Genomic DNA, 24,235 nt, shown 5'->3' with positions numbered 1-24,235 from the left:
TGCAAAGCCTTCCCTCCCTAATGGGCTATTTTACTGTGATGTCTATAAAATTGACAACAGTTGACTTACAAGTACGCAAAGATCTCTTCTTGGCATGTTGGCCATTCTTGTCATCTCATCATTCTCTATCCTCTTTTGTTTCATAGACCTGCTTTAACACTTTGTGGCGTTACCTTTTGTCATCTATTTGTGTATCACTCAGGCTAACAGAGCCTGCAAGTGGGACTTCTGTGTGCTATGGTAACATAATTTATGTTCATTGTCTATCATAAGAGATGATAATAATAGGGACATCAAAACTAAATTATAAAATTAAAATGCATATGTACAGTATCATGACTTTGCTACGTCTCATAATTATTAATGCATAATGTTCACGCTTGTGAGTTATTGCAGTATTTGTTATGTGCTGCCAAGTAGTAATGATGTTTTTTGTTCAATCTATCTGTAAGTATTAATTATTGTGAGTTGTTAAATTTGTACATAAAGTCAGCTTACAGTTATCTGCAGGCAGATTGTTCGTGTCACAGATTAACTGCACCACAGATGCAGGCACAGCTTGGGTTCACCAGGTTTTATTAGCTCCATCTCATTCTGTCAGACCTGTGGTGGCTGCATGAGTATTGCTTGGATGTCTTTGCAATGTGCTTGCCAAAGCTGCTCCCTGTTACTTTATTTATTTGCTTGTGTGCTAAACTAATTTACGGATTTGCTGCCCACTGTGCCCCGGAACTCAGCAGCCCACAACACAGGTAGTTGTGCAGCTACAGTACAGCCCATGATTTCACAAAATAGGAGGTTTGGTCACACTTTGCTGGAATGAATCCTGGGCTTAAAAACCCTCCAAAATCAGATTGATGTTTTAACGTGCTGTCAAACGACAGCCTGTGCGTTCAAGAGGGATCGGGCTAGCTGGTGTTAGGAAATTGGTGAACTTCCCCAAGAACAGCATGATTGGCTGCTTAATTTAAGAAGAGCAGGACAAACCAGCCTAGCACTATGGCACAAAGCTGATCCTGTGTCTCTGCTCTGTGTCCTGAGAGGAGGATAGAGTTGTCCTGTAGAGCCAGCTCATGTGGTTCATGTAGCACAGGTGTCTGCTGAACACCCATTCAGCCTGGGATCTGTTGCTTTTTCCCTCTTTTGCTACAGAAAGCAAAGGTCCTGCACTTGGGTCACCACACTCCCATGCAGCTCTACAGGCTGGGGCTGGAAAGCTGCCTAGTGGAAAAGGTGCTGGAGGTGCTGGTTGACAGCAGCTGAACATGAGCCAGCAGCGTGCCCAGGCGGCCAGAAAGGCCGATGGCACCCTGGTGTCAGCAATAGCGTGGCAGCGAACACTGCCTGCCCCGGGCGTGGCACTGGTGTGGCCAGACCTCGAGTTCTGTGTCCCCCTCTGGGCCCCTCTGTCCCAACAGGGACACTGAGGGGCTGGGATGGATCCAGAGAAGAGCAGTGCGGCTGGGGAAGGGTCTGGAGCACAAGTCCTGTGAGGAGCAGCTGAGGGAGATGCATTTGGTCAGTCTGGAGAAAAGGCGGCTCAGGGAGACCTCATCACTCTCTACAACAGCCTCAAAGGAGCGGCAGCGAGGTGAGGATTGTTCTCTTCTGGGTGACAAGACAAGACAGCCTCAAGCTGCACCTGAGGATGTTTACATTGGGTATTAGGTAAATTTCTTTACCAAGAGGGTGGTTAGGCATTGGAACAGCTGCCCAGGGAAGCAACAGAATCACCTTTCCTGGAGGTACTTAAAAGATGTGTAAATGTGGGGTTTATGAACATCCTTTTAATGATGAAAGTGGCAATGCAGGGTTAACAGTTGGACTAAATGACACTCAAGATCTTTCCCAACCTAAACAATTCCATAATTCATCTGGTTTTAGCTAAGAGCTCTATTTTCTAAGCACCAAATACATGGTTTTTCTGTTTTTATTCACACACGTGGATGCGATTTTGCCCTCCTTTCTCCTTGGTAGCTGCAGGAGGCGCGGCCCAGGCCCGGCGCGGGCTGCCCGCGCGCCAGCCGCCCGCAGGGGGCGCTGCCGAGGCCGCTGCGCCGCCATTTCCCCGGGCCGGGCGAGCGGCCCTTTCCGGCAGTGGGCGGGACGGGCGCGGCCCCGGCGGCCCGCGGCAGGCGAGCCCGGCCATGCAGGCGGAGCGGGGCGGCAGCCGGCCCCGCAGGGAAGGGGCCCGACACGGCCGGCGGCGCCCCTGCGGCGCGCCCGACGCGGCAACAGAAGGAGGCGGCGGGGACGGCCACGGCCGCGGAGGAGGCGGGGGCCGGGGAAGAGGCGGCGCTTACGGGCACCGAGGAGGCGGGGGACGGGGCAGGCGAGAGCCCCGAGGTCGCGGGGCAGCGCCATCGCCCAGCGCCCAGCAGCACCGGCGGGTAAGCGGGACGAGAGCCCGCCCTCCGCGGCAGCTGAGGGAGGCGGAGCTGAGCGTGCGGGACCCTGGGGCGGCCCTTCGGCTGGGGGCATGGCACAACCCTCCCCTCCTCTCCTCCTCCTCTCTCCTGCTCCTCCCCTTCCCGAGGTGGAGCCAGGCTGGCGGCTGTGTCCCAGCCTGTGGGGTGGTTTGGGAATGTCGGTGGTCCCGTCCGGGACGGCTCGGCAGCTGCAGCATCTCTGTGCCCTTTTCCTGCTCTGGGGCAGCTCAGCCTGCGCACTCTGGTGCGGCATAATACAGGACTTTTCTTGCCGAAATACGTGTATAATTTGGCGCTAAAAAGATAAGTCTTGTTTGAAAAATACGTCTGAAGAAATGCCTCCTCAGTTTGCAAATTGAGATGAAGAATTGTTGAGCAGTTTTGGCACATTTGAGATGTTTTAATGGTTGGACTCGAACCGTTTCCATTTTCCAGCCTTAACGGTTCTGTGATCAGAAGTTGAACTGAGCGTGTGTCTTGTCCAGCCTGTGGTACTCGCAGTGAAGACATGGTAACAGAGCACACCTTACATAATGGGTATCTGTGATTCACTGGGTGTCATTTGTCATTCATAGAAGTTGATAGTTGTGCATCAACCCTCTATAAAATGTAGCAGATTAAAATGGTGCAGACATACCATTGTGTACCACAATTACATAGGCAATTTCCTGTGGAGGTATTATCTGCCTCACCGTGGTATGAGATCAGCACTGCCTTTAAAAAAGAGTTCCTATAAAAAATGCTTTGACTACTTCATTCAGATTGTTTTGCTTCTGTTAGCATTGTTGCAACATGGAGATCATGTCCCTGATTGGCAAAGAGATTACAATGATGACCTAATGCTAATTGGTGTTGGCAGCACTGGGAGTCCTAATGTAGATGGAGCAGATGCTACCCCAATTCCAGCATCATGTTGATTAGATTCACTTTGACTTTTATGATGCCGTAGCTTCAATTGAACCCAGCCAGTGTTTTATCTGTATTAGAACTCCCATGCTTGCTAGCGGATATAAAAATATAAAATATTAATTTTGTTATTGTATTTGGCACTCATGTTTTGGGAGATGAAAGTTACGGCTCGATTGGTACAGTTGCTTAGAATGCTGGTCAGTGCCTTCACACGTAAGCAATATAAATTGCTGAATTCACATTGGTGTTTGGGGACAGGTTTGGATCCTGGATGTAAAACAACAGTGTTCCCTCATAAGCTGCAGGAGCAGGCAGGGGAAATTCAGCACCTCTGTGTATTAACTGGGGAAATTTCTATCCTGGACTGATTTTTTTCCCAAGTCATTCAACTCTGCAATTTAAAATGTTTATTTTGGGACACATTAAAATATGTTTTGCTACTGCTCACTTTGTTATTGACTTGGATATGCTCTTTATCTTAGCCTAGCACAGTGACTTTATTTTTGGCCAAGGCTATTTGGGACTTTAAAAGTGAAGCAATAGCTAAGATTTTCTGAGAACTCTGCTAAAGATTGTTATGTAATGTTCTTCCTGCACTGGAGGGTTTTGACATTAGGCGCTGTATGGTCTCTTAGTGCACCTGCCACAAATTTTGTGTTTAGCAGCTTGGATGGGACTGGCTTCCAGCAATCCAGCCACAGCATCAGCAGCTGTGCCAGCCTGCAGCTGCTGAATTTTAGTGCTACCTCTGAGCCAATCTCATAATTCACCACTTCAGGAGCAGAGAGAGCCTCCTCCTTCCATCAGTGTAGCCAGCGTTTATCTGACTGAGAATTGCCCCCTTTTAATCCCAGCTCCTTAGTGTTTTCTGTGCTCAGCAGAGTGACTTGTATTACAAGAGTGCACCACCTCAGTGATAGGATGCTTGGCCCAAAGTAAGCATTTTGTGTGAGACAAGACCCTGCTTTCTCAGCAACAGGGAGCAAATCTTCTGAAGTGGTGATGTGTGAGTTGCAAAACTAGGAAGTCAGGTAGTAAGGCAGGGCATGTGATGGTTTCACCACATTCCCTTTCCTTACTGTGTGCTGAGATGCTGGGGTCTTCTCAGAAATTTTTTCTTTTTTTTTTTCAATGAAGTTGAAATTGACATTACATTGTGTAATACTTTGGCAGTAATATTTCTTAGTCAATTGCATTCACAGAAAAGCACTGTCTTAAAATGCTGTGTTTTGGATGTTTTAATTTAATGGCTCCTAAGCTTACATTTGAAGCTGCAGGAGGGCATTATTTCTGACCTGTACAAGAGGGGAAGAAAGTGTCGTGGTGGCACATTCAGTTTGCAGTTTTGTAGGGCAAAAGACGACTGGGCACTGTGTGCTTTATGCTGCTGCGGGGGTCCTGTAATTCTTTGGTTTTAGTCATGGGTGATCAGCTGTGTTATTTGCAGAGCCTGGGAAGACCCAGAAATTGCTAAGTCAGTTCTCCCCTCCTCAGCTATGTGCCAAGGGAGAAGGAGATAAGGTGCTGTGTTTGTATTCATGCCCTGCATGGTAGATATAGCTGTGGATCAGAATCTTAGAGAAGAAAGCTTATGATTTCTGTCAGCTCTTGAGAAGGTGGCTCTCTGAGTAAATTCCCAGCTCTACTTTCGAAACAAGATGCTGCTTCTCTCAAATAAATTGCTTTAGAAACCATGAGAAAAACTGTTCTTATTCCTTTAGAAGAAAGAAAAGGATCTTCCACTTGTTATGTCTTTTTGTAACTAGTGTGCGTGTTGATTTAACTGGCTTGATTACTGAAGATTTTGTGTCCTCCCTTCAAAAATGAATGTCTAATTAAGACCAGCTGGTTTACCAAATGGCAGATTTCTTTGTAGATCTGTCATCTTGAATAATTTTCTATTGTTTCAGTCTGCTTTAGTTCATCTATGCTACATTAAATAAATAAAACACATTGGAAATTACTCAATTTTAGTAAAATGTGGCATTATAATGCTTAAAGTAAATTAACATTGGTCTAATATTATCTCCCATTTTTAGTCTAACTCAGAATTCATGTTTTATGTACTGTCAGAAGTTTAATATTGCTCTTTTTAAGAGATACAGTATATTAAAGTAGAAACAACTTTCTGAAATTGTGGATATGAGACTGGATTTTATTTTGACGGTCCTTGACCACGTTTTTTGAGAGTTGGTAGTGGTTTAAGGAGATTTTCTTTTGTCCTTTAAGTTTATTACATTTGCAGTTTTTGAAGTATTCTTTTAACTTTCCATTCAATGATACACTGAGTGTGCATGTGATGCATGCTACTACTTCAGTGCAGTTGGAATTGGCAGGTCTGTTTCAATGTTCCTTTCCTGGCTTTGGGCAGTGTTGCAGTAAACATTTTATTGTTCACAAATGGATATTAACAGATGGATTTTAATGCAGTCTCATCTCATGTGTGGTTAGTTTCAAGATGACATCATCTTAATTTAGTATTTATTATATCTTCTTTCTTGTAGTCCATGCACATGTAGAAGTGATCTAAGAGAACATCTAATGCTGTCAGCATCAGATAAATTTCCCTAATTGGTATGAGCTAACTGTTTTCTGTCTCAGCAACTGCAAAAAGCAGTTGAAAGGCACAGTGACAAAAGTAACAAATACAGATAGATTTGATTTCCTTTAGAACACTGTGACAGAACTTGTGGAGATAAAAGAATAGATTTCTGGATCTTGAAGACAATAAATCTTCTGACATTTTGTGTTAATGTTCTCAAAAGCAACTAGAAAAACTTATTTAGATTAATGTATATCAATTTGTGAGCTGTACTTAATTGCTAATGCGGTGTGAAGAGCTTCTCTTCTCAGAAGTTTCTCTACTGTGATGGTTCAGTGTCAAACTGGTGTTGGTTAAATGGGATTCTGCAAGGCTTCATTCTATATCTGCTCATGTTCAGTTTTCTATTAATAATTCCAGCAGGGAAGGATTAAAATATACAGCGTTAATATTTGCAGACAGTGCCAAATTGGCAGGAGGGTGGAGCACAGAACACAGTCTCAACAAATGGAAGAAACAGCCTGCATTTGGGTGTGATTCAAGGTCAGATATAATACAACCACATCTACATAGGAAAAATCTGTAGCGGTGTGTGACTGATTAAGGTGCAGTTTCGTAGAAGAGAACTGTCAGCTTAATGGATGAGAGGGTATCAATTAGTGATGCCATTACACTGAAGAGCTAGTTCTATTTTTGCAAGACTGGGACTAACTGGGGAAAGTTCAGAAGGAAGGAATGAAGAAATATGTAAAGAGGATATGACTGAGGAGGAAAGGCTGAAGAACCTGGTTCTTTCTCTTTTTATGTTTTCTGTATTTATTTCAAATTGTTTAATCTGGCAAAGAGGACACTTTGGACAGGCCTGGTTAGCAATGTTCCATAAAGTAGAAAGGTTGCTGCAAAGAGATCCATTTTAGGCAGGACAAGAAGAAAAACATTATTAAAAAGGAAAAGGTTTAATTGGGGCCTTGAGAATAAAATTTGTGACTGAAAGATTAGATAGCTTGTGTAGCAAGTACATGGGAATCAGGACAGAAAAATATGTATGGTGAAGGTTACTGAGTCTACTCAGTAGACCTGCTGTGTAACCACTTGTCATAGCCCTGTTTATTTTTCTTTTATTTTTTCAAGGCTGTCTGTGCAATGGAAAAGCAAAAATGCTTTTTATACATCCAAAGTTAATTTATTCTTTTTGGTTTCTAGACAATAGAGGAACCTGTTTTTTGGAGTGGGACTCCAGAGTTTCATAGTAGTCCCTAATTGTTTAGTGTGGAATGGTTTAGTGCTATTTATTGTTATTCATTCAGCACATTTTACCAACTTTCCTGCTGATATAACAAGATATTTATATTGAAAGCATCCTGTTACACAGATTAATATCATTGCTGCAAAGCAACTTCATATCTGACTCTTTCTCTAACTTCCTTGGAGAGAGCTTGAGGGTTTTCTTTAATATTTTAGATGGCTGTGCATTTCTGACCTCACCTGCTTAAATGCTTTTGTTCTTCTTTTCTACTCTCAAGTCTCTGGGGTAGTAATTTGGTAGCTTTTTGGTAACAGGTTGTCCAAAATATTTTCTAGCTTAAAGAAGTAACTTTACTGCCTGCATATTTGGTTGTGTGAAACAGAGCTTTAAATCATAATCTTATTTAAATTTAATTATTCAGTAAATTGGTGTGGATTTTATTCAGAGAAAATATAAAATGGTATTTATTTGAATATTGGAGAAGAACTTCCCGAAGATTAAATCCTGAAGATTTTAGAATTTCGGGAAGAACTGAAACTCGGCAGGCTAAGAATGCAAGCATGCATCCATGCATGCATCCATCCGGGGATGACCCCGTGCTGGAAGGTGCCGGTAGGTGGTGCCGGCAGCCCGCCCCTTGGCACTGCCGCCTCCCGTGCTGGGCCGGAATTACTTGGTGGAGTCAGGATGTGTGCACATCATGGGGTGGGAATGTTCTTCCCATCTCAGGGTGATGTTTTCTGAACGTACAGCACAACGTGTGAAAGGCACACGTACGTGTGAGTTATTAGGACTTGCCCCTGGGTCTTTGAAACAGCTGTGAAGAAAAGTTATTTGTAGGAAGGTGTCACTTTGTAAATCTGAGCTAAAAATCTTGTGCTACTGGGATGAGTGTTTGGTGCCAGCGCAACACAGGAGATTGTTTGGGTACATCAAGTGAGAGACAGTAAGTATTTCTGCTGAAAAATCAACAAATTTGTAGAAGTGATTAGTTTGTTTAAAAAGTTGTGCCATGCAGTGCTGCTGCTGTTTTTCCTCACAAAAGAAACTGGTAGTTTCAGGAGCCCTGTTTTGAATTTCCAGCCAGTCTAATAGTGCTGCACAGTCTTTTGTAGCAGTCAGAAGGTGTCACTGTATTAAAAAAAGAATTGAACAAATGCCAATGATTGATTCAGTGGTGATTTAGAGACTTTAAAAAAGCATGGCAGAATATTTCTTACAGGATTTCACACAGGATTTCAAGCCTGTGTGATTCAGTGTTCTATGGTAAGGCATAGAGGGGTGTCCATATATTTCCCATTTATTCTTTCAGGCATGCAATTCCTCTGTATTATGTGTATGTAGGGAGTCTGGGGGGGGGGGGGGGGGGGGGTGGGGGTTTTTTAGCTCGTGAGGTTTTTCTGTGTTGTTTGTTTGTTTTATTTTTGAAAATAAGTCTTCAACTCCTCTACAGGTAGATGCTATAATACACTGCTGTAAAGCCATAAATCTGCTGGAGTGTGTAAGAACCTTGCCTTAAGGTCCTGTTTCTATTCCTGTTTCTCTTTTCCCAGAGGATAGCTCTACATTAGAGATTGTACAGTCTTTCTCCTTAACCCTGAAATAGCCAGGGTCTTTGTCTTGTAGGAACAGAGTGGTGATGCTGCCCTACAGTTCTTCCCAGGCTCTTTCACTGACCTGTTGTGAGGCCTTGAGTTTTTTGCCTTACAAACTAGGGGGTTTTGCTGGCTTGGTTGTTTGTTTGAATTTGTTTTGGTTGTTGGTTTGGTTCCCCTCCCCCCCCAGTTTTTTTCTTCAGTGTCCTGTTTCAGACTGCATTATTCCCATTGTGCTGCTTTGCTGACTTCACTGGTGTATTATGTTCCTGTTAATTTGTAACAAAAGGTGGCATGCCCATGGAAGCAACAGAAGTGCAAATGATCCCATCCTCAGTATGTCTTTTTCTTCCACTTCAGCCAAATTGTTAGCAAGGATGTTAAAGGATTATTGTCTCAGAGTAAAATGTTTTTGTAGAGACAAAATTTAAAAAAATAACTGTGCTAATGAGAAAAAGTTCCTTCAGTGATTTTGGTGTGGCTCTTAGTTTGAATCACTCAATGGGGTTTTGATGCAAATTCGCCTTGCAGGTTACACTTGGTGTAATATTAGTGGACTCAAGTGTGGTTTCACTCCTGATGGAGTCAGAGTTGAAGCTGTCCACCAGTTGTCCAGACAGCTGAACACTGTCTGTATCTCACCACTGCAAACTGGATGCAGAGTTCTCCTGCAGTTACTGCTCTGTGTGCACCTAAGTGGGCTCACCAGTGTGAACTGTAGCATGTAAGGATATGATGGGCACATAAACTGATGGGATTATAGTGCATTCCAGCAGGTACAGCCCAATCCTTGTTGGCAATTTGGATATGTTTGCGCTCTCAGAAAGTTCTAAATGACTTTTAAAGCTTCTTCACAGCAGTGTTAACTTCATGGTCTAGAAGCATCATTGTGTGGTAACTCTTATTGTTTGGAATTATACTCCAGACCAATAGCAAAATAAAATTAGATTTTAACATCTTGGGGTTTTAAGTGTGGTGTTGAGGCACCGGATTTCTCCTTCCACCCTCTTCTAAAAAAGGATGGAGGTGTATGAAGAAGGGATATCAGAGGTTTGAGTGGTGGTTTCTAAAATGTCTGCAGTAAGTTGGATTCAAATTTGATACAAAAATAACAAAGGTTGTTTTTTGAGTGAATGCAGTGGCAGATATTTGAAAACATCCATGGTATTGTACCACTCTGGTATAGTTATGAAACAGTTTCATAATGATGGTTCAAATATGAAACAGCATTGCAACACTGAACATCTCAAGAGGCTGATAGTGACAAAATAAACATGGAGATGCAATACAGAAGTGGAGTTTTCCACTAACACTTGATAAGTTTTGTTCTGTTTGTGTAGAATTGCTTGAGCCTTGTTTAATGTTAGGCTTTTTACAATGTTACTAGATATGAGTCATGCTCTTTTCTTCATCTGTAAATAGGTTTAAATAAGAAACTATCTGTAAATAAGAACTTTTCATGATCTAGACTTTTTTCTTCTGGTATTTCATACTGGTATTCTGCAACTGCAGTGATGCTTTCAGAGAGGAATCTTTGGTTATACCAGGTTACAATCACATGACTAATCTGTTTGAATTACCCATAACAGGTTTTAAAAATCAAGGAGAGAGAAATATTTTTTGCTATTGAAGTCATTAAGGAAGTTTCTAGAACCATACTTTCAGACTGTTGAAGCTGTAGCAATTTTATGTAGAAACTTCAAGAGCAAGTCTCTTTTTTGTGTACTTGATGAGATGTTTTGCCTTTAACTGGAGCATCATTCCTGTTAGGCAAAACATTGGTTTCAGAATCTGATATCTCTCTTGGCTAATTCTGTCTTTAGCTAACTCAGAGTGCTGGGTTCCACTATCCAACATTTATGAACTAGTCTTAATATTTCATCCCTCTTTCAAAAATTCTCATCCCGTACAATAAAGACTAGAAGCTTTTTCCTTCGTGCTACCTGTTCTCTCAGCTGCCCTTTCTGCTAATTAAGCTTCTCTTCAGCTTTGGTAGATCTCTCTAAAGGTCACCAATAGAGCAAACTAGTGAAGAGGATTACTCTTTGTGGGGACTTTTTTTTTTCTTTTCAAAAAAAACCCTTTGAGTCAAGGCTCTTCCTTCCTCAGTCTAAAGGGAAAAAAAAAAACCCAAAAAAGCTTTAGCATTTTTCTTTGTCCCTCAAGTTTAAAAAAATGTTTATAGTAGAAACTTGAATCTGTACTGGAAGGGCTCTGATACCTAGGTGAACAATAAGAAAGTAAATTGTTTCTGAGAGGCAACACTGAAAAATTGCTGAAGGCTCACTACAATTCATCAATAGGTCACTATGTCAATATGAAAAGACTGTGAACATACAAACATATGTGTCACCTCCTCTTCATTAATATTTTTATAGAAATAGTTTTTAGCTTACTCTGGTGTGTGTCACTGTAATGATAGAATAGATTGAATGTTTAACAATACAATTTGATCTCATTAATACTGGTGACAAATCAGAAAGTACAATACACAAAATATTTAATATTAAGATTTTTGTTTTGTCTTTGCAGTTCATCAGGTGTAGTCTGGAAAACATAGTGCATAAAACCCAGAGGATTTGCAAGTATCTATACTGACTTGTTTATGCGAGCTGCCACGAATTGCAATTAAATGACACTTACAAATGCTTGTTTTCTGTTGAATAATTGAAAGGGGAAAAAAATCTTATTTAAATTACATGAAACCCTGAAGGAAGAAGTATAATGAAAAGTGGTTTAATTATTTTCAGTGAGACAGCAAAACAGACTGATGACCTTATCAGTTTTTGTTTATTTTCTTGCCTTATTGTATTCTTTGATAGCCCCAGAAAATACTAGTTATGATGCAGAAAAAAAAACCTCTCTTAATAAGGTAACATATTATTTTCAACTCTCTCAAAATATATAGCAAAATCATCCTTGTGTGTGTCAGTTTACATTAGAAACACTTGTGAGTAATGTTACAGAGCCGTTAGCACTGACATTCTCTGGTCGAAAGGCAGGCAGGGGATACAGGGCTAGTGTTGGATAGAGAGAGTACGCAATGAAAAAGTTTCAGTCTGCAATGACTACTGAGGCGAAGGGTTTGAGGATGTGGAAAAAAGTTCAATCTGCAATCTGTTCTCTTCCCAGTTTCAAATACAAAGTGCAGTGAAGCTTTTTTTTGCTTCTTAGATAAGTGACCTGCCAATGAACTAGAAATAATTTTTGGTCTGAATTTTCCTCAATACCCTCATTTTCCCTCAATTTTTTTCCGACCCTTTGTACTTTATGTACAAACATGATATTTTCATGAAGAGAGTACGAATGAAAGACTGACATTGTGTCACATTCTTGGTGGGTTTTTTTTGTTTTGTTTTTGTTTGGTTTATTTGTTATTTTGTTGTTGGTGGTTTTTTGTTGTTGTTGTTGTTGTTTTTTCATTTTTTAATGTGTGTGGTGATTGTGTATCTGCAGGACACATAGGCCAGCAGCTTCTTAAGTTCTCCTACTGGAAGTGTCCAGGTGCTGTATAAAGTAGAATAGATCTGACTGAGGAAAGAGGCTAGATCTCCCACTCCAGAGTGTGTAAAACCACTGTATTCTTATGGGAAGTGGGAGGTGCAAATTTGGATGCATTTGTGCAGAAAAGGGAATTGAATTTATTTCCACTTTCTGGATAAAATGCTGTTGTTGTGCAATAGCTGAAGAAACATGGATTGCATTTATTTACACATCCCTTTGAGGTGCTTTGTTTTGGCACTCCCCTCTCTTTTGCCCCAGTCCCCATCTATTCTCAGTTCATCGCAGGACAAGCAGGATTATTTTTGCTGGAGAAAATGTTTTCTGTCCAAAATGCATTGCTTTGAGGCCAAGTGCAATCCACACATTGATAATAAATAATTCTGCTTCTGACTTACCTTAGTCAAGACAGTGTGATGTCTCTACACCTTTTATCAGTGATGTATAGACAGAGCCCCCAAACACACTTATCATTAATTCTCACACTGTGGTAGAGGAGTTGGAGAACATGCTTTGGGGATACTACTGCTTTTACCATCTTTGAGTTATCCTACTGAAAGAGCTTGAAAATGGGGTGTGTGGTGTGTAGCTGCCTTTTGTTTTGGGGCAGCATCGTAGAGATGCATTGTGCATAATACAGCTGTATTTTAAATTACCGTGCATGTGGATTCAACACAAGTCTATCACTTTCAAGGGCAAACCCACCACAAATCAGACATTTGGCCGTAATTCACTATATTATGGGACAGCACCTTGCACAATGCCTGAGAGAACTCCAGATGATCAGTTCTTTTTCAGCTGAGTTTGTTCTAGGAAAGGTGCTACTGACTTGTGCAAGGAAAATTGATAATGGAGGATGGAAGTAGCTGGTTTTTTTTTTCACCACTTGGCTGTTCTGTCAGGGAGATCCTGCCTTGACTGTCAGGTAGGGATTACAGTCTCCTCTTAAATTCATAACCTTGATGAATTACTATTTCACTAATTTCTCATTTCCTTGTATCACTGAGTTGGCTGGTTTGCAGATACCTAAGAAAATGGATTAGCCTATACATTTATCATGTAATTTAAAACACAAGGAAGAAGAAATGTTTTGGTGTCTGTCAAGTGGGGGCTTAGTGCTCTCTGCATCTTTTCTGATTTTCTACTATATAAAGAAAGAAATTCATTGTAGTATTGGTCTCGGAAATGCTGTTTAAAAGCCTGTGAGTCGAGGATAGCATCTTTTTGATGTAGCATTGCTGTAATACATGGTAATTTTGTTTAGTATGAGTCAATTATTTTTATAATTTATCTAATTCAATATAGCTATCCTGCTTGTTTGTTTCTTGTATGGGATTTTGCATTCTGAGTTATAATGATGTATTTTGTTTGCACATCAGACAAACTGCTTTTTATCCTTAGTATCTTTTTAATAACTAACTGTTCATTGATTTACTGTGTGACTCTCTGTTGGTCCTAGAAAGTACCCCTTTTTTACTCCCTGTACTGAAAATATTGTCAAATCAGGCTATTTGTAACTCAAGTTTTAATGCTTCAACATGCCATGCCTTAAATATAATAATGCAATTCAATTTACAAAATGCATAATGGCTGGGTCTGCTAGTTTGTTGATAGAGGGGTAATAAAGATGTGAGGTTTTTTGGTAGCATGTGAAATTATATTTATGAAATGGCAATACTTTAGTAATGAAAGATGGAAAATGTAGTAGCTATGCTACTGCAAATGTTGCAGATGTAGTGAAAGGGGTGAGGAAAACAAAATGCTTATACAGGACCTTTATAGGGTTTCAAGTTGGTAGAGTGTCTCCTTTTGCAGCTTTAGTTTGCATTATGTGAATATTTATATATTTGAAATAATCTATTATTGTGTGATGGTTGATCTGAAAAAGTGACACATGTTGGCAGCTTTAATTTAAAATCAGGATAGAGTTTCCCACTGTGAACCGAACACCAGTGCTTGTATACAGAACCTGTAAAATGATGCTTTACACTTCTGAATGACTACTTTAGAACCTTAACTGAAAACGGGGTCTAAAAGCAACAAGGCAAATGTTCTGAAGTTTATGTTAAAAATTTTATCAAGCAACATAAATATTTGTAGCAAAGGGTTTTTCTAAAACTGTATGACTTTGACAAAGGACACCTCTGTGTCCCCATGTATTATGTGAGTGGAGAATCTGTAAGTCTTTAATGGGAAGAGAAAACAAAATTTACTTTAGAAAAAGGAGTTTAACATTGCAGGAAATTAAAACCAAGGATATGGCTTATGAGTACACTTAGCCAATCTAGCAGATAACTGCTGCCAGATATGAAGGAAGGGAACTGCTTCCCAGTTCCCATGTTTCATGGCGTGCTTCCAGCCTATCTAACCATTATTTGTGCTTGTCTGATTCTGCTGTGAACTGACAAAGGAACTGAAGCTGGCAGAAGGTTAGAAGTAGAAGAGAGAAGGAAACTATTGATAAAGTTTCCATCAGTTTAGGGATACCATTTCAAACAATCCTGTTCTGTTTGGTGTCTTTCAGAATTTTTTCTTCTTTAATGCTGTGACAATTGAAAATAGAACAGTGTGGGTGAATATCTCTAAGCTATTTCTATTATGTTTTACTGTGTGCTTTCTTCTTTACAAAATAGGTGCATTTTAAAAAGCCCTAAATTTTTAACTTGTTACTATTTCTTATCAAATATTTTTGAAATTTAAAGGTAGGTGATTGTTTTGTTCTTATTAAAATGTAAACTTTGAAGGTTTCCTTTCATGTGTAATATAGCAGAGCAGAAATGTTTTGAGAGGTTTTTTTTGGGTGGGTTGTTTATTTTTTTCTATTTTCATTGTGGCAAAAAATAGATCTGTTGAGAAACTTTGTCCTGTACTTTTCCTAGCATGAGAAGCCCTGAAGCTTCTTGTTGTTTTTGATCTTGGTACAGTTGCTGGATTTTTGTTGGCTTTGTTCTAAAGCTGTGTGGAGGTAGGGGTTGTTAAATAAACATTAGGCTTGTCAATATAACTAAGGTCTTCTGCAAACCTTGCTCTTTTGAGCAGACTTTGTTCCAAGTTTATGAAATAAACTCTGTGAATTAAAATCACATTTTTCTCTGTTCTGCAGGTGGATGCTTTGACTGAGCTTTTGCCATAATTTGTTGTGCTTTTACTTCATCATTGATATATTTGCAAAACTACCAAGCTTTTCAGTATGTAGAAGTTTATAACAGATATGTTTATTGAGAGAGGCTCTCTTACCCATTGCGTCATGAAAACTAGTAAAATAGCAATATCCTTTAAAACATCACTTATTTAAGTGTTGAGGTGAATATTTCCCCTCAATAAATTTTGCTTTCTTGATGTTACAGAACTCCTCATGTGTGTTCTTTACAAGTTCTTGTTAAAGCTGTTAATACAACTGCTTTCACAATTTTAGAAGTGCTGGAATAAAGCAGCAAAATTAAATACTAAGGATTAAGTAGACTGTTGGAGGTTTTCAAGCCCTGGGTAGACAAAGCCCCAACCTACATGATCTGAGTTCAGTTTTGACCTTCTTTTGAGTAGGCAGTTGGACAAGATGACCTCCTACAATCCCTTTCAGTTTGGATTACTCTATAATACTGTGATATTAACACATAAGAGTTGAAACAGTTTCAGAATATTGTCAATCTCTAGTGCAGCTTAGGAAGCTTCTTTTTAGGAGCAGCAGATTTGGTAAAAACAATTATCTTTCTCCAGAAGATTTCCTTTACTGCTCCAGAATACAAAGTGTAACTTGGTTTTGGAATAAGACATGCAACATTCACATATGCGGATCCATATGTATGCAATATATAAACCGTCTGGTTTTTGCCAAATACAGCCTATACATAGGTTACAGCATTTTTAGTAAGATTACTGATTATTCCTTTCTGGCAATGTACTTTGTAAGGTTTTCTTGAAACCTTTTATTTCTGTCAAGACAAATGCTCCTATTTTATGTTTGCACTCATATTTTTGACTGATGTTCGTAAGACAAAAAATCATCTTTTTAAAGTTACTGACAGTTTGAAGGTAGAAGAGCTGCCAGGTTCTGTGCAGTCCATATGATAATTTTGTATAAATTGCTTGATGGGTTTACATAGTTGCCAGTAACTTTCATAAAATAATTTCTACTGAATTAAAGAAAAAAATACAGTTGAATTTCTGTTGGTGGAAATGCATTAGCTTGGCAAGTTTAGCAAATCAAAAGTCTCATTATCTCTAGACAGCAGCTGGACGAACTTCCTACAGACTCTTTTTTCATAGCATGGGACAGCCTTGGGGAAAAGAGGCAAAGGGCTACTTCTGCAGTTAATGCAACTTGTCGATACTCTACCAAATTTTCCAGTTAGTGCAGAATGAATACTGAATTTATAATGATACTGTTCTCACAACATACCCCATCAAGTATCCTTCAGTTTGGAGTTTTAATCTAAATCAGTAGAGTGAAGTTTTAGCTAGTGGCTTTGTAGTTTGGAAAATCCTGTATCTAATGAGCAGCACCCTCAAATATGCACTTTCTGAAATAAATAATTACTTGGCAGAACAAAGTCTTGCTAACCTACAGTGCATGGTTATTAAGTTTAATTTATCTACAAGTCAACAGTTTTCAAACTGGGTTTCTGAAAGCCACAGTGTGAAATTTGAGCAGCATGTATTAGATTGGTTCATTTTGACCCTGTAAGGCTCTCATTCGAAGGACCATGTGCTAATCATGTACTAGCAGGTCATGGAGATACTTCTGAGAGGGCAGTGAAGAGTGAACATCAGGATTCTTTTCTAGGTTTTTGAAAGAGAAGGTGGTCTGCCATTTAAATCAGTAGTTACAAACAAAATAACGAGGCTGTTTGCCTGTGGGGCTTTTTCTTTTTCCTGTCTCAGTGAATCTAAGGGAGGTATTTAGCTCCTAATAGTTCTCATTTCAATTCAGTGAGGCATAAGATTTGTACAGAATATGGCTTTAGCTTGTGGAAATGTTAATAGTGATTTGTGAGAAAGATGCAGGACACCTTGTAGCCCTGGTGCTTGACCATGTTAAAACTTCAAAGAGTAAAAAGAATATTTTAGGAGGTGGGGTTTTGGTCCAGCTGAACAGCAAGTTCTGCTTCCATTTGCCATAGTTCTGAATATAGTCTGTTTTTCTTTAGCATACCATACAGTTCATTATTTACAGAGTCTGTTAAATTTCCGCCACAATAAACCAGATGATGCATTTCTTTGTCAAGTAATTACTTAAAAAAGAGGGATATATATATATGTGTGTGTGTGTGTGTTTTAATTAGTTAAATGTATGAAATAAGAAAACTTTTGAAGATTTTTATGCTATATATAACTATCATGAGATATTAGCCTATCAATCATAGTAATACATAAATTAAGCTGTCAGGGAATTCTCCTCTACCTTTTTGCATTTAAATGTAAATAAAGTGCATGTAATGAGCACTGTTGCTAAAAAAGGAATTCTTTTTGAGATAGTTTTGTAATGTACTAAGATAATTCCTGGTGTGATCTCATTGCTCCTGTTTTGTTCCACTACCAAAAACTTTGAAATTTAAAGGAAGTATGTCTTTCCAAGAGCAATTTAAGTCATTAAAGAGTGAGTGTCTCTAACATTAAAGAGTAGCAGTCTTTAACATTTCCACTTTTGTCTGCCCAGAGGAACCACTAAGAAGTCAATATCAGCCAAACTGTCTTACTAATTTACGTGCATACAAGCCTGCATATACAGACTTCTATTCTGTGAAACAATTTAAGGTGTAGAGAACGTGAATGGCTTTGCTGCTTAATTATAAACGTTTTTTTGACCCTTTGACTTAGAAGTCCCTTCTGTGAAAATTTGGCCTTAATGAATGCTGCCAAAGTTAGGATGAGGACCGAAAGATTAATTGTCTCTGCATATACACCTTATTTTAAATATAAATGAGAAAAAAAGATATGTGCTCATTCGTAATGCAGATGACAGTCTGGATCAGATTCAACCCAGAGAATATTTTCATTTTGTCTTGCTAGCCTTTTACCCTGATGAGAAGAGAAAATGGGATTGAAACATCTAGATAAGCTTGCATGTCCTTGCACTTGACCATAGCTGTACAGCAGTTTCTATGAAGGGAAGAGGGAATCAAGACACAGGTTTATTCAGGGAATTGGTGTGTGCTGTTGTTTGTTGTGAGAGCAGCAAATGTGGGGAGTAGACAGTGGTTATGAGTGTCCATGAATATGCAGGGGTCCCTGTATGGCAGTGACTGTTTATTGTGACTCTGAGTGGATATATATGATGTCTGGGGTATTGTAGGTGAGTGTCCCTAATAAAGAATGGAAAAGATTAAGGAAATGCGACTATGTTGTAGCGGGAATATTTAAAACAGTAATACAGAGATTAAGTAACAAAGGGGAAAAGTGGCACTTGATCAATATAATTTTGAAGATTTTCTAAAGATAATTGGGAAGGAAGTGAAGACAAATAGCTACGCACTTTCTAAGAGATTAACAAAAAAGCTCAAATGAAGTTTACATACTGTAAAGTGACATATTGAGAAGAGAAATGGGAGGAATGCTGCAAAATAAATAAGAACGGAAATCTAATAATGCATGATACCTACATAATAGGGATCAGCAGCTGGCCCAAAGAAAGGTAAGCTGAACATCTGATGTTTCTGTTACTGTAGAATAGTCTAAGTACTGATAAAGATGAAGAGTTTAAAATTTTTTCCTGCAGTGTAAGCAGAATTGAACAGGAAGAAGACTATAAGCTCTAGCTCCTGTGGCATCCTAAAGGTAGTGAGTGCAGTTTTATAAAGTCTTAATGGAAACCCTGACTTTTAATGCACTTTGAGTTTTGTTTTGTAAAAGGTCTGTGAGCTCAACAATTCTTGTTGAGTGCTTGGATACGTGTACTTAACATGCCAGGACTGATTGCACTTACAGTGAATAGTGGTTGAGTAATTTAAGCGGGATGCAAGAGGTTACTATTGCACTTTCTCCATTGTGTACTTTGATCCAAACCACTCTGGCTTCCAGGGAAGTGCAGAAGGATGACCCCAGGGGAAATTACTTGTTCAGAACAATGTTTACTTCATTTAAACACCTTCATTCCTGAACCACGTGCATCAATGTGTTCTCATCTTTAAGAAAAGTCAAACACAATGCCCACTTTCCGGTATTTTCTCAATACCTTACTGTTCCCAACCCTGTATGTAAAATTAGTGTACAAAAGTATTTTTTTTCTCTGTTAGACTGCAGATTGTGGTCATTTGTGCTATGCACTTAGCTTTCCTTTAGAAGAAAAGTGAAGTCACAGGCTCTCATAAAGATAAAAATGTATTGCTCGGCAGAGGACCACAAATTGTGCAAGTTCCTCTGCAGGGGAGCTTGGCCCTTTCACTGTTGTTTGAGTGCTTTAGTGTTTAAGTGGAATATTGGGCACATTTTTTTTCATTCTTCTGATATGCAAAATAGTCTGAAGGTTTCCTGGTTTTGTTCAGCTGGGTTTTTGCGTTCTTTGCACACTTTGAAAATTTCAATGAAATGTGCAAATGGTGATGCATTACTCTCTGGAACTGAGGCACAGCAGATAGATACCTCCTGTGGTATCAAGTTGTGTTAAACACTGAGCAATAACATGTAGATAGCTTAATACTATTTAAAGGCCTATGTTTTTCTCCTTATGTGAGTAATACTTTTTAAAGGTTATATCTGAGTTGGCTTCTAGAATTTGTTCAGCTTGTATCTTTTGTTATTTGTCAATGTGGCAAGAGGGTAGTTTATTTCATTACACTTAGGACAGATGTTTGCTCTGTACTGATTAAGACTCATTTTCAGTAAGGTGGGGTGACAATGTTAGTAGCAAATGGTGTAGCTGAATAGGCAGCTAAGAGAAAGGTGATTAAGGTGTGTGTTTCTGAGTTTCTGGAGTTGTTACTTGGTAGCTGTCTTGTGAGATGGTAGAAGCAAACTATTTTCTGAAGTTTCACTGATAAGTTTTTTAATGTATTTGAAAATTTTAACATGTCTTTAAATTGATTGAATCTTGACTGTTCAGTTGTGATTATTTGCAGTTTTGTTTTGTAGCTTGGTGGTGCATCATGTGAGATTTTCCATTAAATATTTATTGGAAATGGAAGCAGGCTTTTTTTTGAAGTTTACTTGTTTTAACAGTAAGCTTCAGGACAGTACTTGGGGAATCAGGTTGCACGGCTGCTGTTAATACTCCTGAGAATTTGTAGTTTATTTCTTGAAGTTAACTATTTTATTTCTAAGAAGGGAAATTTCCTTCAAGTATAGCATATGCAGCTAATAACAGAAAGTGAAAAAGAATTTAGTCTGGTTTTAGAGAAAACATTTGTATCCATACAAGTTAACTGAAAGCTTGTTGAACTATGGAAGTGGTACTCCTGGGTTTTTTATGTTTACAGCTGAAAGGAGTGAATTCTTCAAACAAGTCGAAAAGTAATTATCTATAATGTCATAGTTGCTTAAGATGATTCTGATCTTTTCTCAAAAATAAAGCGCAAAACTGATCTATCTTTGTAGCACTGTTGCTGTGACCTGTGCATTGTATCAGCTCCAAGTTATTTTGGGCACTGAATTTTACTAGGTTTGCTGTATTATAGCAAATCATTAATTTCATAGGAGAAGAATAGAGAAGAATTAAGTTTGGTTTGGTTTTTTTGGTGTAGGTGGATTTGGCCTTTGTTGTATGGAAATTATAGTTCTGCCTCAGTTTCCAGTAATGTGGTTGTCACTTCATCTACTTGCTCACATAACCAACTGTTTACCTACAACAACCATTTTAGTGTATTTATCTGATGAATACAAAGAAAAGAGAATTTACCTGAAAATTGCACAGAACCAGTGAGAATGAGAATGCACAGAATATTTTCCTTTTTGTCATCTGTTTGACACCTGGGAATGCGTTTGTGTAATTGTGACAGATTTAATCTCTTGCCTGTTGAGTGCTCCTCCCTCCAGGAACCAAATCTTTCTTTTTGTGAAGCGACAGTCATTTCAGCTAAAACCCAAGCTCTGGGAGAGCTGCATATATAGAGAGTTTTCCACAGCTGTTGAGTACTTGTGGCAAATGCCTGTTTTGCTTGTATCTTAAGTTGACTCTGCAATGAATTCTCCTTTTGACCCTAGAACTTTTTAAGAGGTTAAGATTAGTAGGTTGACTGCTAGCAGTGTATTTAATTTTTTCATGTCTATTTCCATAAAATAGCTTTCATGAAGGAAATTAAATTTGATTTATTTTTTCATATTATTTGACTCTATAGTTTGTTATAATGGAAATTCTTGAGTAAATCACCATTTTCAAAATGTTTTTCTGGAGAATGTATCTTTTCCTATTCCACTTTACAAACTTTTTTTCAGTTAAAACCTGTATCACTACAACATTTGGACAGAGACACTTGGTTTTAATTCTTAGTTCCACTCTGTATCCATTGCCCTCAGTTTTAGGAAGAAGGCTATTTGTCATCATGACAAATAGGGGGGAAACTAGTGGAACTTGTATCAGTGTCTCTGCTTGATCCTGTGTAGGAGTTACTCAGCTTTACTCAGTACTTTTACTCAAAGCTTTACTTAGTGCTTTTATTTACATACTTGAAGAATTACATATGTTTCACAAAAGATAGTACTACCTAAAATGTATGTGGGGATCCAGATGGATTTGTCTTTCTGGGTTTTATTTCTGTGGTGGGTATTGTTGGTATGAATGATTGTTTAAATACAGAACAAAATGCTATTCAGTTGCAATGGCTTAACTGTCCATTTGAATGTCACAGGTAGAGGAAGATGATGATACTGAATCACGACATGAAGAAGAGAAGGAAGAAGTGAAATGCTATTCAAGAAGAAAGGTATTTTCTAACTGGAGCCGCTATGAGGATACAGAAAACGAGGGACAGAATGAAGCTGGGGAGTCACAGAGAGGAACAGACTTCAGTGTTTTGCTTAGCTCAGCAGGTAAGCCTTTTCCAATATGTAGGGTTTTCTAGTTTTGCATTTTGAGACATGACTGCTTTTCTGGCTGTTGTCCTTGATGATGAAACTCCACCCTAGAATACCATTCCTATCTTCCTTAGTAAGTGTGCCATTTATGTATTTAGGAGTGAAAGGCTCCATGGGTCCAGCCTCATAGCATACAGGCTGCACGGAGCTGTGACAGATGGGGGAGTAAGAGAGGGATGCTGGCTAGTGCATTTATAGCCTTCTGGTGAAAAGATGGGTCTGAGTGTGTGCAGCATCCAGTAACATTGAGCTTATTCTTGCTGATCTTGGTTATTGGGTTGCTTTCCAGGAAACAAAAAAGGTTGCTGGTATGACTAGATACAATAAACAGTCAGGCAGCTGCTGCTTGCTCTCGTTTGTTTCAACAGAGATTTGTGATCAGCACTGTATAGATGTGTGCATTAATAACAAGTGTTGCTCTCCCTGAAAATAACAACCAGTTGTTTTCCTCTGGTTAGAGGAGATGATAAAGGAGGTGGTGGAAGGACAGTCTGTACTAGATGCTGGGGTTATTCAGCCATACCTTAATAGTATAGGGTTGTCACACTAAAAACAGTTACCTAACATTATTTTGGAAACTCTTGATGTGCCATTGTGTTGGAATACCATTCAGTAAAAAGCCGCAAACAATGTATTACGGCAGTTTTTGTAGTACCTTGGAAATTCTGCAATCTCTCAAACCTAAATAATTGCATTTTTCAGTCACAGCTTGGTAGGATAAGTTAGAATTTAGCTACAGTAAAGAAACAAAGAACAGAGATTTTTTTCTTTGTGCAAGAATAAATTTCTGAAGTTCTGTTCCACACGAGCATTGTAAAGTTGGGGCTAAGCTGTCAGGTTTTAATCACAGTATCATGACATGTGTATTAACGTCTCTGAATCTTGTGTTGCACGGCAAACAATGCTGGAGTCAAGGCACATAGTATGGATCTCAGAAATGTGTATCCACCAGAATCTGGGGAGCAAAGTAGATATAGTAATTCAAAACTTTTTAAAGCAAGAGACCTGTCCTGAGCTGCCATGCCTCCATGGTTCAGCTTTTCAATAACTCAATAGTTAGCCTTCAGAGTATCTTTACGATGTTCTGAAGAATAGTACTTTTGAACTGAGGATATAACAAAATATGATTTAGCTCTACTAATTAGTATTTTTCATAAGTTATACTTCAACACATGTATTACCTCCCCATTTATTTTACTCTTTAGATTCTCTTAATGCCTCAAATGATAATATTGGAAGGTAGTGTTCATATATTCATTCTATTTCTTAATTCTAAATCTTTGATTTAGAGAGTGCTTTATTTTGGGATCTATTGTTACTGTTCTCTGGAGTGAAATCAATAAGAAACTGCAGTGGAATAAAGTAGTTTCTTTTGGAGGAAGAAAAAAGTACTTTCTAAACAATAATGCAGATTTCTTGGAGTGACATAAAGAAGCAATTTGTGTCAGCACTGTTCTTTGTTATTTAGTTTCTTTGGTTGATGTGTGAAAACTGGGAATACAGTAATTTATTTGTAGTGGTCTGAGAAGAAGCTCACACATCTGCTTTATTTGATAATAGCTGTTGTTAGTATATTGCTGTTCAGCATTCTGAAGATGCAGAATGAATTCAATTTAATTGCGACAAGCAGTTAGGAAGTACAGCAGAGGGAATGGAGTTAAATTTCCAATTTTTCATTAATACAAATCCTTTAAAAGCTCTTAAAATCTTGTTATTTACTATTAATGCACAACTATGTAATTAATACAGCCAGTTAAGAGTTCTTTAGCAAAAGCTCAGATTAAAAACCTGTTCTCCTGTGTAACAGTTAGGTTCTGCAATATCAAATGCAGGGTCCTAAAGAGAGTGTCATCCTTCAAGATAAAATTGTCTTATCCCAGAAAAGATGCTGTTAATTGAATGAGATAGCATAGAAAAAAATCATTTGGGATAATGTAATAAAGAAAGAATTAATGCTGGTAACAAAGTTGAATGGAAGAATTGCTGATGTCCAAGGAATTAAAAGTCC

The 24,235-nt window shown here is 38.8% G+C and overlaps 1 protein-coding gene across 1 annotated transcript in view; it reads left to right on the top strand.

The window, feature by feature from the left end:
- The first annotated feature begins 2,091 nt into the window (after positions 1-2,091).
- Positions 2,092-24,235, top strand: part of AVEN (apoptosis and caspase activation inhibitor) — an 86,151-nt gene continuing 64,007 nt past the window's right edge. The window contains exons 1-2 of the mRNA XM_041459928.1: positions 2,092-2,390; positions 22,002-22,182. Coding sequence (XP_041315862.1) covers positions 2,148-2,390; positions 22,002-22,182 — 424 coding nt within the window. The 5' untranslated portion in view covers positions 2,092-2,147. The remainder of the gene's footprint in view (positions 2,391-22,001; positions 22,183-24,235) is intronic.

This window comes from Pyrgilauda ruficollis, unplaced genomic scaffold, assembly GCF_017590135.1.
Source record: "Pyrgilauda ruficollis isolate IOZ18807 unplaced genomic scaffold, ASM1759013v1 scaffold14, whole genome shotgun sequence".
NCBI classification, from domain to species: domain Eukaryota; kingdom Metazoa; phylum Chordata; class Aves; order Passeriformes; family Passeridae; genus Pyrgilauda; species Pyrgilauda ruficollis.
This window is presented reverse-complemented; position numbering and strand designations above follow the sequence as displayed.